Source organism: Dipodomys spectabilis, unplaced genomic scaffold (genome assembly GCF_019054845.1).
Source record: "Dipodomys spectabilis isolate Male_0828 unplaced genomic scaffold, ASM1905484v1 ptg000018l, whole genome shotgun sequence".
Classification (NCBI taxonomy): Eukaryota; Metazoa; Chordata; class Mammalia; order Rodentia; family Heteromyidae; genus Dipodomys; species Dipodomys spectabilis.
In genome coordinates this window covers 6,020,194-6,033,169 of record NW_024870695.1, presented here as the reverse complement: position 1 = coordinate 6,033,169, position 12,976 = coordinate 6,020,194, and the positions used below count along the sequence as shown (strand labels likewise).

General features: G+C 38.1%; 1 protein-coding gene across 3 annotated transcripts in view; it reads left to right on the top strand.

Moving 5' to 3' along the window:
- Positions 1-12,976, top strand: part of Kansl1 (KAT8 regulatory NSL complex subunit 1) — a 143,957-nt gene that overhangs the window by 91,098 nt on the left and 39,883 nt on the right. For all 3 annotated transcript variants that reach the window (XM_042674101.1, XM_042674099.1, XM_042674100.1), the window contains 2 exons: positions 1,147-1,288; positions 6,511-6,612. In XM_042674101.1, coding sequence (XP_042530035.1) covers positions 1,147-1,288; positions 6,511-6,612 — 244 coding nt within the window. The remainder of the gene's footprint in view (positions 1-1,146; positions 1,289-6,510; positions 6,613-12,976) is intronic.

The following is a 12,976-nucleotide window of genomic DNA, read 5'->3' as shown; positions in this document are numbered from 1 at the left end:
CCCAGGGCCTCATGCATACAAGGCAAGCGCTCTACCACTGAGCCACCTTCCCAGCCCTGGGATTTCTTTTAATTTATACATGTGGAAAATACCTCCTACCACTTACATAAGTCTGTCTTTCAGACTGTATTATCTGTAAAGACCTTTATATAGTATTACCTTTGATTTATGCTACAAATAGTCATTTTTTTTTCTTTTTTTCTTTTTTTTTTTTGGGTCCCGTCGTGGGGCCTGAACTCCGGGCCTGGGTGCTGTCCCTCAGCTCTTCAGCTCAAGGCTAGCCCGCTACAACTTAAGCCATAGCACCACTTTCGGCTTTTTTTCCCCCTGCTTATGTGGTGCTGATGAATCGAACCCAGGGCCTCATGCATTCAAGGCAAGCGATCTACCACTGAGCCACCTTCTCAGCCCCTAAATAGTAATTTTTAAGAAGCATTTTTTCTGCCCTTCTTTTCCTTCCCCTCACCCTATCTCCTAAGTAGCTCAAGCTGACCTTGAATTTTTTTTTTGGTCGGTCATGGGGCTTCTACTCTGGGCATGGGTGTTGTCTCTGAGCTCTTCAGCTCAAGGCTAGTGCTCTACCACTTGAGCCACAACACCACTTCTGGGTTTTTGGTGGTTATTTGGAGATAAGGGTCTCATGGCCTTTCCTACCTTGGGCTAACTTTGAACTTCAATCTTGAGATCTCAGCCTGCTGAGTAGCTAGGATTACAGGCACCCACCTGACCTTGAGAATTTTTGAATTTCCTACTTTAGTCTAGAGTACTGGAATTGGAGCTATACACCACTATGCTCAGCCCAAGAACGTTTTCCTTAACTCTAGCCACTTTATCAAACCATTTTACTTCAGTGATTCCTATTATCTCCTGTGTTCTAATATAGGAAGTGTTTATATCTCCTCAGAAATTCAAACAATTTCAAAGGAATTTTGTGCTACAGGATCAGGGTACCAAAGGCAATGTTAATTTGGGAAATCTCTGTGTTTTTTTCTTTCTCCCACCTGTATTAAACACATTTTTCACTTTTTCTTGACTCAAGTTTACATAAGGGCCATCAGAAAGTTTAATCAGCCTATCCCACTCATTACCCTTTTGGTAAAGATGTTACTGCTACTCTTGGATTTCACTTAGTTTATTTCCTTTTAGGAGACGCAGGTCAGAATGGAGATGGGCTGCAGACCGAGCAGCTATTGTCAGCCGCTGGAACTGGCTTCAGGCCCATGTTTCCGACTTGGAATATCGAATTCGTCAGCAAACAGATATTTACAAACAGATACGTGCTAATAAGGTAAGTGATAAGAATCTGGTATTTTCAACCTAACTCAAAATGACCATTATTCCTTTTCTCCAATTCCTTCCCAAATTCTCAGTAACTCTTAACTATGTTGAGATAAATTGTTTAATGACCTGATAATAGTGGTTCAATGTGAGAACCCAATGTTACTTAGTATAGTTCAGATTGTTAAAAGTATAGTGATTAATGGGCATGTGTTTAGAACCAGAAAATATATGTTGGCTAACATAACTGGAAACACAAGGACAAGAGCCTATGAATATAACTATGTTTATTTAATTTATGGAAAATACGTGATACCTATTGAGGATTTCCCTCCGTTTTGAGTTTTTGATATTTTTAAATATTTTCCTGTTTTCTAAATTTATCTAGTTTTTTTGAGTAAAAGTAGAGATTTTTCCTAGAAGATTTGCCTACACAGGAAAAATTAGAATTAGTTATTGGACTTTACTTTCTTTTGGTGTTGTGTTTGCAGGGACCTTATACCTTTATTTTTGGCAGAAATGCTTGAGTTTTGTGGTTTGTTTGGTTTTTTTTAACACCATCTTAGAAATGAGTCTTTTACTCAGTTTGAATTTGACCTGAAGTTTTGCACAAAAACCAATTTGTTCACAAATATTTTGTTTACTGCTTATCAGCACTATTGCTGTAGTAAATAAGGTAACAATAAAAACTCTAACTTCATGGAGCTTACATTCTTGTAAACATTTATATTTGCTTGTTATGGTTGAGCTCTATGACGGATACATTGTCTAGATAAATTCCATTACTTCTAAATACAAGTTTTGTGATAGTTTTTCATCTTGAAGGCTTGCCAGAATCTTAAGAGAATTGCTGACTGGTGTTTATATTTGTAATCCTAGCACTCTGGAGTGTCGAGGCAGAAGGAATTCCAGGTCAGCCTAGAGCTACATATGCTGTCGGAAAAAAAACAAAAACAGAACGAATGGTATTAAATAGATTAATTTGTAGGCCCAAAGTTAGAGTGATAAAATGACATGGTGAACAAAATATTGATGGCTTTAAGTACAAGTCCCTTTAAGTAAAAGGGACTAATGTATTTATTCATTTAAACTTTCACTCTAAAAATTCTACTATGCAAGCCTGATGCTGGTAGTTTACCCCTGTAATCCTAACTGCTTTGGAAGCTGAGATCTGAGGATCATAATTCAAAGCCAGCCACGGTTAGTTAGCCTTGAGCAAAATAGCTCAGGGACAGTGTCCAGGTCCTGAGTTCAAGCCCCAGGACTGGGCCCCCCCACCTCCCCACCCCCCAAAAAAAAAGTCTCCCAGACTTTACTGTCCCAGCTGACTTTGAACTTGTGATCCACAGATCTCAGCCTCTTGAGTAACCAGGATTATAAGTGTAAGCTACCACCAGCACTCCAGCTTTTTTTGTTTTTTTCTCCTTTCTTTCTTTTGCTGGTCTTCACAAAGGATAATTTTAAATGAGACTTTTAGAATATAGACTGAAATAATAAGTGGTGACTGGCTTTGCCTTTCCTGAGCCAAGAAAAACAGCATTTTATATCACATGGCTCTTAAGTGTCTAGGCTTTTATGGCCAGTAGTTAAGTTGGAGTTTCTATATTTGAGAACTAGAATAATAGCTGAGATTAGAATAATATAATCATTTGTTGCATCCATTTAATGTATATAAACATACAGTGTATACTGGTTTATATTTGTGTTGTGTTTGTGTGCACAAATACTTTTATGGGTTTTTTTTGGTGGGGGGGGGGAGCGAGAGGCCAGGGGACACTTATCTATCTGTTTTGATCCTGGAGATTGGTAGGCAAGGGCTGTACTACTTGAATTACGTCCACAGTTCCTCTGGTTTTAGTTTGTTTTTGGCTAGGATCTTGTCTTGACTTTACCCAGGCTACTTAGCTTGCCTGCTTTTATGTGATAACAGAAAGGTAGAAGAAAAGATGAACAAACACAACTGTGCTACTTACTAGCACAGTTCATTTATGGGAAATGAACTATATGACTTGTGGGTGGGATGGGAGGGAAAAACTAGGAGAGACTGAGGGAAGGGGAGACATCAAAGGCTGAATGTGTTACTGCATCCTTTACTACCAATGGATAACATCATAACTTATTTTTTTTTTTGTCGGTCATGGGACTTGAACTCTGGGCTTGGATGCTGTCCCTCAACTCTTCAGCTCAAGGCAAGGGCTCAATCACTTGAGCCACACAGTGCCACTTCCAGTTTTCTGGTGGTTTATTGGAGATAAGAGTTTTATGGACTTTCCTGCCTGGGCTGGCTTTGAACCATGATCCTCAGATCTCAGCCTCCTGAGTAGCTAGGATTACAGGCTTGAGCCACCAGCACCCAGCTAACATCATAACTTTTAATTCAGATTATGATGGCCTTCTACCTACTGGCAACTCTTTCATATCAACAACTTAACATGTATGCTAACATTTGTTCAAGGGATAATGATATTGACATAAACAACAACATTTTGGGAGAAAAGCTAGAAGTATATAAGGTAGGGCCTCCTCATTTCAATTTAGAGAGCATACATTTGGGTCTTCTTTATACTAGAGCTAAGTAGAACTCTTAAGCAGAGAACATTTCTTGAAAGCCCTGTTTGGTTTTGGTTTGGTTTGGGTTTTGGTTTTGGTTGGTCGTGGGGCCTGAACTCTGGGCCTAGGCACTGTGCCTCAGCTCTTCAGCTCTACAACTTGAGCCATACCACTTCCAGCTTCTTCTGCTTATGTGGTGCTGAGGAATCAAACCCAGGGCCTCATGCATGCAAGACGAGCACTCTACCACTGAGCCACTTTCCCAGCCCTGAATGCACTGTTTTTGAGAAAGTAGTAGATATCCACCTTTTGCAAATAGTTTTTATTTTACAATGATAATTTACAAGGTCTGGTCTCTCTTGTGCTTGTGAATGAGGGAGGAAAACATTTTGAAGCAAAAATTCCATTCGGCCATGACATTTTATTATAGTTGTTTTTATGAGAAAACCAAATATTGTCTGTTTATGTACTTTTGTAATAAGTTGGATTTCAAGTATTCTATGCTTTTGTGGGCACGTTCTATTTGTTCATCTGTTTATTTACTTATTTATGCATGATGGTCCTGGGGTTTGAACTCTGGGCCTGGGCTCCCTGTCCCTGAGTTTTCTTTTGCTCAAGGCTAGCACTTTACCACTTCAGCCACAGCGCCACTTGCGGCCTTTTCTGTGTATGTGATACTGAGGAATCAAACCCAGGGCTTCAAGTATGCTAGGCAAGCACTCTGTCACTTAAGCCACATTCCCAGCTCTAGCACATGGCTTCTTAAAAAAGGAAAAGCTTGGTACCAACTTCTTGAAGAAATTTTCGGTTGTTTTAATAATATTGGAGTTTGAACTCAGGGCCTCATAGTTGTTAGGATTTCTAGTGTTTAGTCGTATCTCTAGTACTAGTGGTGATTCACTCTGGTGGGCTTAGAGTGTGAACCTAGACTGATAGGTGAATGCTACAGCACCCATCTTTTTCCAAATGTTAATGTTTCATATTGGTTAGTGGCCTTTCTCTTAATTTTAAGTCTTCATTTCATCTTGCACATAGGCTACTTTTAATAGCATCTTATTCAAGAGTTAGTTGGCTTTTTGCTTGATTTCAAGTAAAAAAAAATTCTTTCTCTTTTTCTTTTCCTTTTTTTTATCACTCTTGGAGTTTGAACTCAGGGCCTCGGCACTGTCTTTGAGATTCTTCACTCAAGGCTAGCGCTTCACCACTTTGAAGTACAGCACCACTTCTAGGTTTATTTTTCTTTAAGCTGAAAATTTTCCATATTTCCTTTCATCTTTTTGCATCTCATTTCCTAAAGAGTATCAAGTAAGGTGTAAAATACACTGCCTTAATCCCCTCCCCTCCCAACAGGTTACTGAATAGATGCTAGACCTGGGAAGATATAGTTTGATAATTCTAACACAAAATTTCCATTAATAACTTTAATATTATTTCCTGAAAAAAATTTGTTTGAAATTACCAAGTGGGAATTTACTCTGAAGTACAAGTTTTTATTTTCTAATTACATGGAATGTTCATCTGTCTCATCCGTTTTGTTTGCTCAAATACAATTGGTTAAGTTATCATTTACAATAGTAAATTCAGTTTACTAATCCACCATATTTCTGATCAAGTTAGCTAGAAAATCTCCACTGCTCTTGTTTATCCAGTAGGGTCTAGTTGCTAATATAAAATACCATAATCTGGGCTGGGAAGGTGGTTCAGTGGTAGAGAGCTTGCCTTGCATGAATGAGGCCCTGGGTTCGATTCCTCAGCACAACATAATCAGGGGGAAAAAAGCCGGAAGTGGTGCGTGCTGTGGCTCAAGTGGTAGAGCGCTAGCCTTGAGCTGAAGAGCTGAGGGACAGCGCCCAGGCCCAGAGTTCAGGCCCACGACTGGAACCCCCTCCCCCCCCCCAAAAAAAAAAAAAAGCTATAATACCATAATCTGGTAAGAATAAAAATCTGAGCCTTCAGATGAGACAAAAACTTAGATCTGAGTCTTTTGTCTTGCTAATTACTCTGTTTCTGCTAGTAAATCTTTGGGAAAAGCAGCTGTTAGAGATGAGTTTGTTTCTGAGCCATTAGGTAAGGGCCTTTGGTAAACCAACCCATTGCTCCCAGTACATTCCCAATTATAATTTCTAAATTAAATATGTACTTTTGGTGGCTGGGAATTCGGCTTAGTGGTAGAGTACTTGCCTTGAGCAAAAGCTCAGTGACAGTACCTAGGCCCTGAGTTCAAGCTCCAGGACTGGCCAAAAAAATAAATAAAAACTAAAACTAAATAAATAATGCATTTTTTTTTTTTTAAATTTTATTTTATTTTATTTGAGAACATACTGTACAGAGGGGTTACAATTACATGGGCAGGATAATGCATACATTTCTTACCAAGCATTGCATCCTCCTCCTTTGTTTACCCTTCACCTCCCTTCCCAGCCTCCCCCCTCCCTCCCACCCAATCATACCCCCCCCCCCCCCCCCCCCCCCACCGACATTGTAAAGCTGGTTTTGACATGACATTTTGTACTTCTCATTGTTGCAACAGGTCCACCTGAATCTTTAAACGACTTGTTTGTCCCCGTCTCCTCCACATGTTATACTGACATCAAATATAGTGAAAGCAGGGGTTACACTGTGGGGGAGGAAATAATGCATTTTTTATGTACTACTCATGCTATTCCCTGTTCTATTCTACAGGGGTTGATAGTTCTTGGAGAGGCACCTCCCCCAGAACACACAACAGACTTGCTTCTTCCTCTTAGTTCAGAGTTGAAGACAGATCATGGGACTGATAAACTGGTAAGTATAAGAGATAAAAAGGGAAATAAATGTTCATTCAGAGTGTAGGTTTTGTCACACAGTTTACCTACCCCCTGTGTTTAGAATCTTTACATTAGCTGAAGGGAGGGAGATGTATCCCTTTTATTGCTGTTGACATTTCACAGTCTAAATGAATGAATAAGCCAGTATCAGTACCTCTCATATAGTATGTGTATGTGCGCTTGTGTGTGTGCAAGCGCACATGCATGTATGCATGTGTGTGAGAGACACACATGTACACACCCCTGGGTGCTTCTTACTTTATAGTAAAGATAAAGCTATCATGCTCTACAACATTCTATATCTTTAGAACCTAGCACAAATCTGTCTCTTTTGCTGATTCTTTACTTTGCCCTATTTTGGGAGAACTATAATTTCTTTCTGAATTCTAAAACCATTCATTTATTTCACTATTTTTTTTTTAGACGTGTCATAGGGACTAGTGGCATGGGTCAAGTGGTAGAGTCATACCTAGCATATACAGGGGCCTGAGTTCAAACCCCATTACTACCAAAAACCAATCAATATGCACTCTTGTGACAGTATTGTTTCTACAAAAAAAAAAAAAAAGAGAGAGAGAGAAGAAGAAGCTGGGACAGGTGGCCAACACCAGTTAGCCTACTCAGGAGGCTGAGATTTGAAGATTGTAGTCCAAAGCCAGCCCAGGCAGGAAAATCCACGAGATTCTTAGTGCTAAGTGATCACTGTAAGTCTGGAAGTGGAGCTGTGACTCAAGTGGTAGAGTGCTGTCCTTGAGCAAAAAAGCTCAGGGACAGTGCCTATATTCTGAGTTCAAGCCATAGGGCTAGCACAAAATAAAGGAAGGCTTTATGGTTTTTAGAAATAGTGATGTGGAAGGTTTTTTTTGTGTTGATTTATTTTTGTAATTTCATTTCTGAAACTCCTTGGAATTAACAACAGAAGTATTTTTAGAAATGACAAAGTCCAGTGAAACATAATAACCCAAGAATTGCATAAAAAAGAAATAAAAAGGATGGCAAAAATATTGATTTTTTTTTTTTTTTAATATGGCGTTATTGAAAAGAGAGTACAGAATCACATTATTTACCAACGTACAAAAACTTAACATTATAGTTATAACCTCTTGTATGGTATTATGTCTTCTTCAACAAGGCACAAAATTATCAGTGTTCTAAAATAAGACATCCAGTTTAAATAATATGGGCCTGAGTCAATTATAAACAACAGCTAAAATAGTTAAGTAGTTTATGGATAGTTACCTGACTGAGGTGGGCTCATTTGATAATGTTTATTATTAAGTTGAAAGGATACATAATCTGCCTCATTTCCAAATTGAGTAATTGCTTTCTTGAACAAAACAAACATGCACTTAGGCCTTGAATACACAGTACAGATATATTAATTAGACAAAAATGTTTTCAAAGGTTCCAACCTGTGATCAGAAGCAAATGAGCATTTTTTTTTAAAAAAAATATTTTTGCCAATCCTAGGACTTGAACTCAGAGCCTGGGCTCTGTCTCTGAGCTTCTTTTGCTCAAGGCTAGCACTCTTCCACTTGAGCTACAGTGTCACTTCCATCCTTTTCTGTATATGGGTACTGAGGAATCAAACCCAGGGATTCATGCATGCTAGTAGGCAAGCACTCTACCACTAAGCCACATTCCCAGCCCTAATGAGCATTTATTTGAGCCAGGAAGTAGTTCCTGGAATGGAGAGGTGTGCTCCAGTTTCCTTGTGTAGTGAGTGTTTTTTCTTCTGTGTTTTTCTTACTGAAGCAGGGATTCACTATGTAGCCCAGGCTCGCTTGGAATTCGCAATCTTCCTACCTCAGTTTCCTACAAGTAGAAGGATTCTGTTTTTTTACAGAGTAGTGGGGCAGAGGAAAGTAAGATGTAAAGAAAATGTTTTTTCCCCATTTTGGGAAGAATTCAGACTAACTTGTCACACAAAGGCAGTTTGGAAGCCTCCTTGGAAGAAAGAAAGTAAAGGGCCCTACTAGCTTTATTGCTGCAATAGTCTTCTTAGGTACAAATAAATGGTGGTTTGAAATAAGACTGTTTCTGAACAAAAGGGTATGCCTTTGAAAAGAGAATATAAAAGCTGCTAGTAGTTTTTCTCTAATGTTCCTAAACATCCCCTTTATCTTTACCTCTTCCCTCTTCTATCTTTCAAATAAACAGCACTCCATTTTCACATATTTAAAAAATAATAATGACCAAAGAAGAGCTAACATGGAATATATGCATCTTCATTGATAGGTGAAGAAAACATTTTAAATTAAGAAAGCTAAAGTACTAGTGGCTCATACCTGCAATCCTAGCTACTAAGGAGGCTGACATCTGAGGATAGTGGTTTGAAGCCAGCCCAGGCAGGAAAGTTGGTGAGACTCTTTATCTCCAATAAACCATCAAAAAGCCAGAAGTGGAACTGTGGCTCTCAAGTAGTAGAGTACTAGCCTTGAGCACAGAAGCTTAGGGATAGTACCCAGGCTCTAGGACCTGCACCAAAAAGAAGTTGCAGACATAGTACACAGTCTCCTTATAACCTTTGCAAGCTTCCCTTAAATTTTAACATTTTGCCATAATATCCAAAACCTGGAAATTAATAACAAATTTCATTAGAACCTTTCTTTTCTCTTGTCTCCTCTCCTGTTGGTCCTCTCTCCTCTTTTGCTGGTCCTGGGGCTTGACCTCAGGCCCTGAGTACTGTCCCTCAAGTCTAGGGCTCTACCACTTCAGCAACAGCTCCACTACTGGCTTTTTTCATGGTTAATTAGAAATAAGAATTTCCTGGAGGGGCTGGGAAAGTGGCTCAGTGGCAGAGCGCTTGCCTTGCATGCTTGAGGCCCTGGGTTCGATTCCTCAGCACCACATAAGCAGAAAAAAAAAGCCAGAAGTGGCACTGTGTCTCAAGTGGTAGAGTTCTAGCCTTGAGCTGAAGAGCTGAGGGACAGCTCCCGGCCCAGAGTTCAGGCCCCATGACTGGACCCAAAAAAAAAAAAAAAAAAGAATTTCCTGGACTTTCTTACCTGGCCTCCTATTACGATTCTCAGATCTCAGCCTCCTGAGTAGCTAGGATTACAAGCATGAACTACCAATGCCCAGCTGGAATTTGTGTAATTTTTTACATCTTTTGTTGTCCAGAATCCCACATTGCATTTATTTGTCATATTTAAAATATCCTCTACTCTTTTATAGTTTTGACTCTAGCATATTGGCCAGGTTTTTTTTTGTGTGTGTGTCTGTGTAATACTTGCCTAAATGTTTTCTTTTTGTTAAAAGAAATTATTATTAAAATAATGGAAGTGATACTAGGCCCTTCTCAGTGTTTGTATCAGAGGGTTTATGGTGTTGATGTATCTTTTTTTATCTAGTTAGTTCACTTGGTTGAGGTGGTGTCTCAGTTTTTTCCTCTAAATTTAGTGATTTTTCCCCTTCAAGTATCTTATTGGGAGGGACTATGCATATATTCTTTTCTGTTACTCATTACTTTTCTCTACAATTTTATTAACTGATATAACATTTTCTCTGTGAATTATTGTTGTGTTGTTTACTGAATGGTGCTTTTTTTACATTTATTAATTGGAATTGTAAGATGAGCTATATTTTCTCTGTTCACCTATTCATTCAGTTATATCAAAATTGATCTGTACTAATGTTATGACTATGATCATAGTCTATTGTTAGTATTTAGTTGCTTCAATGGTCTGTGCTTTGGGCTCCTTCAGCTCCTGTATCTTTTCAAAAATGCTTCTTCCACATTTAGATACTTGCTTTTTGGCACCAAGAACATGTTCCAGGCTCATTTTGTATTTTGCCTGCTCAAGCCTTGACTCATGTTTATTGGAGAACTGTTTATAAACCAAGGTCTGAGTACTAATTAAGCTCATTGCTACTTGTGCCATTGGTTCTAGGAATTTTCAGTTGATAAAGCTGGGAAAGTCATGTATGTACATTCATATATCCATACACCACACACATTACTTCTATTTCATTATTCTTCTGTATATATTCAAACTCATGAACTGAGGCAGGAAAATTGAGGATCCAAACCCAGCCCTGGCAATATATGAAGAACCTGTCTGAACAAGAATTGAGTTCATTTAATTCCAGTACAGCCTCTTTTTTCCTTATTAACAAATACTTCAGACTAGCCCCTATATAGTATCTTTTCATACACAATCAAAATGCAGTTTTCTGAAATTAGTTCTTTCTTTGCATCTTTCAGTTATGGTTGAAAATATTTTGTTGATAGTAGTAGGTTCATTTAATTTCCAAAAGGACCCATAGTTGATTTTTTTCTTTTTTTCTTTTTTCTTTTTGAGTTTGTGAAACATAAGTATGGCTCTAAAAGCTACACAAAAGGTAAATTTATCTTTCTTTTTGTCTTTCTTTTGGTCAGTCATGAGGCTTCAATTCAGGGTATGGACACTGTCCCTGAATTCTTTTGCTCAAGGCTCGTGCTCTACCACTTTGAACCACAGCACTACTTCCAGTCCTCTGGTGGTTAATCAGCGATGATGCTTTTTCCTGCCTGGACTGGTTTTGATCCACAATCCTCAGATCTCTGCTTCCTGAGTAGCTAGAATTCTAGGCATGAGCCCTATCAGTACCCAGCTTAGATTATCTTTCTTATATTTCTTATGGACAATTGAATGGACACAAACCTTTTTTATGTCCCCTCTGGGTATTTTTAAATGGCTAGGTTGAAAATTGAGGAGGTGATTGTTGTTGTTGTTTTTAATCTTTTCTTTGTTTTTTTATTTTTTGTTTTTAACCAAAACTGATTTTAGAAGGGGTGACATTGTCCAAAAAGAAATGTATTCTTTACCTGTAACTGTAACCCCTCTGTATATCATCTTTATAATAATGAAAATAAATTTTAATACTTATTTTTATGGCTACTAACAAATGTTCATGTCTTTTTTTATATGTAAAATGAGCTTTGTTTCTTTTTCCTATTCATCCCACTTTATTGATGTGATAGGGAAAACAACTGAAGTATTAAGTGAAGAATTAATGCTTTCTCAGAAGAAAGGCATGCTGAAAATGTAAGCTATTGCTGTTTTTTAAACAGTTCCAGATAACATTCTTAGCTTTGGTTGGACAGGAATAAGTTTTCTGGTCACTGAATTTTTGTAGTCACCAGGGATGTTAAATGGTGCTCTGTGGCCTGACAAGGCCAAAAGATAGAGAATAAAAGGTAGCTACTGTCCTGAAAATACTCATTCCCTATGTTAAATACTAACTAAACCTTTTCAAGTAAGTTGGGCTGTGAATAATAAGTAAGTTAAACAATAAAGAATTACAAGAAAGTTTTTTTAATAATTGATGCATTTCAACTCTAAGCATTATGATTTCAGTAGCTGGTAACTATAAAGCTTAAGTTTTACAGAGTAGTCCTTTTAATTTTTTTTTTTTTTTTTTTGAGTAGTCCCTTTAATATAGTAGAGTTAATATAGGGAAAATCAGAAGAGAAATATTACCTGTTCCACACAAAGCAAATGGGAGCTAAAATCTCAAAGTAGCTGTTCTTTTCTGTAGTTGTATACTTTCTGAGCTGGCCAAGATCAACGATTGAGGTGAGTAAAACCTACCCAGAAAACAGCCTTCAGGATTTCCCTTTAGTCAGACATGCCTTTCATTGTATCTTTACTCATCCAGGAAGAGTTCCCAGATTTTTACTGTTTCAAAGGATAAGACTCCTTCTAAATCTCTTGATCTTGTAAATTAACTTTAAAAGGAATTCTGGATCTGCGATTTCAGTTTACTTCTTATTTTTTTGTTTTGGTTTGGCTTTTGTCCATACGAAGGCTTGAACTCAGGGTCTCTTACTTTAAGTCTGGCTATTTTTGTAGTTAATTGAAAATAAGAGTCTCTAGGATTTGTCTGCCACTAGCAGGGAACCATTATTCTCAAATCTTTAGTACCTCAACTAGGTACTTACTGTTTTTAACTTTAGTCTATCCCTTTTTTTTGGGTCCAGTCGTGGGACTTGAACTTTGGGCCTGGGTGCTGTCCCTCAGCTCTTCAGCTCAAGGCTAGTGCTCTACCACTTGAGCCACAGTGCCACTTCTGGCTTTTTTCTTTTTGCTTATGTGGTGCTGAGGAATCGAACTCAGGGCCTCAGGCATGCAAGGCAAGCACTCTACCACTGAGCCACCTTCCCAGCCCCTATGTTTGTTAAAAATCAGATAATTTCTCTTTCTCAGCTACATACATAATTTCACAATCAAAGGTTTCAACCTTACCAACATTCTTCAACTATCACACAAATCTAGAAAATACAAATCCTAGAATTTAAGCCTATTATAATTTAAGCCTATTGTAATAACATTGTACCTGGCGGAAATTTTTTTTTT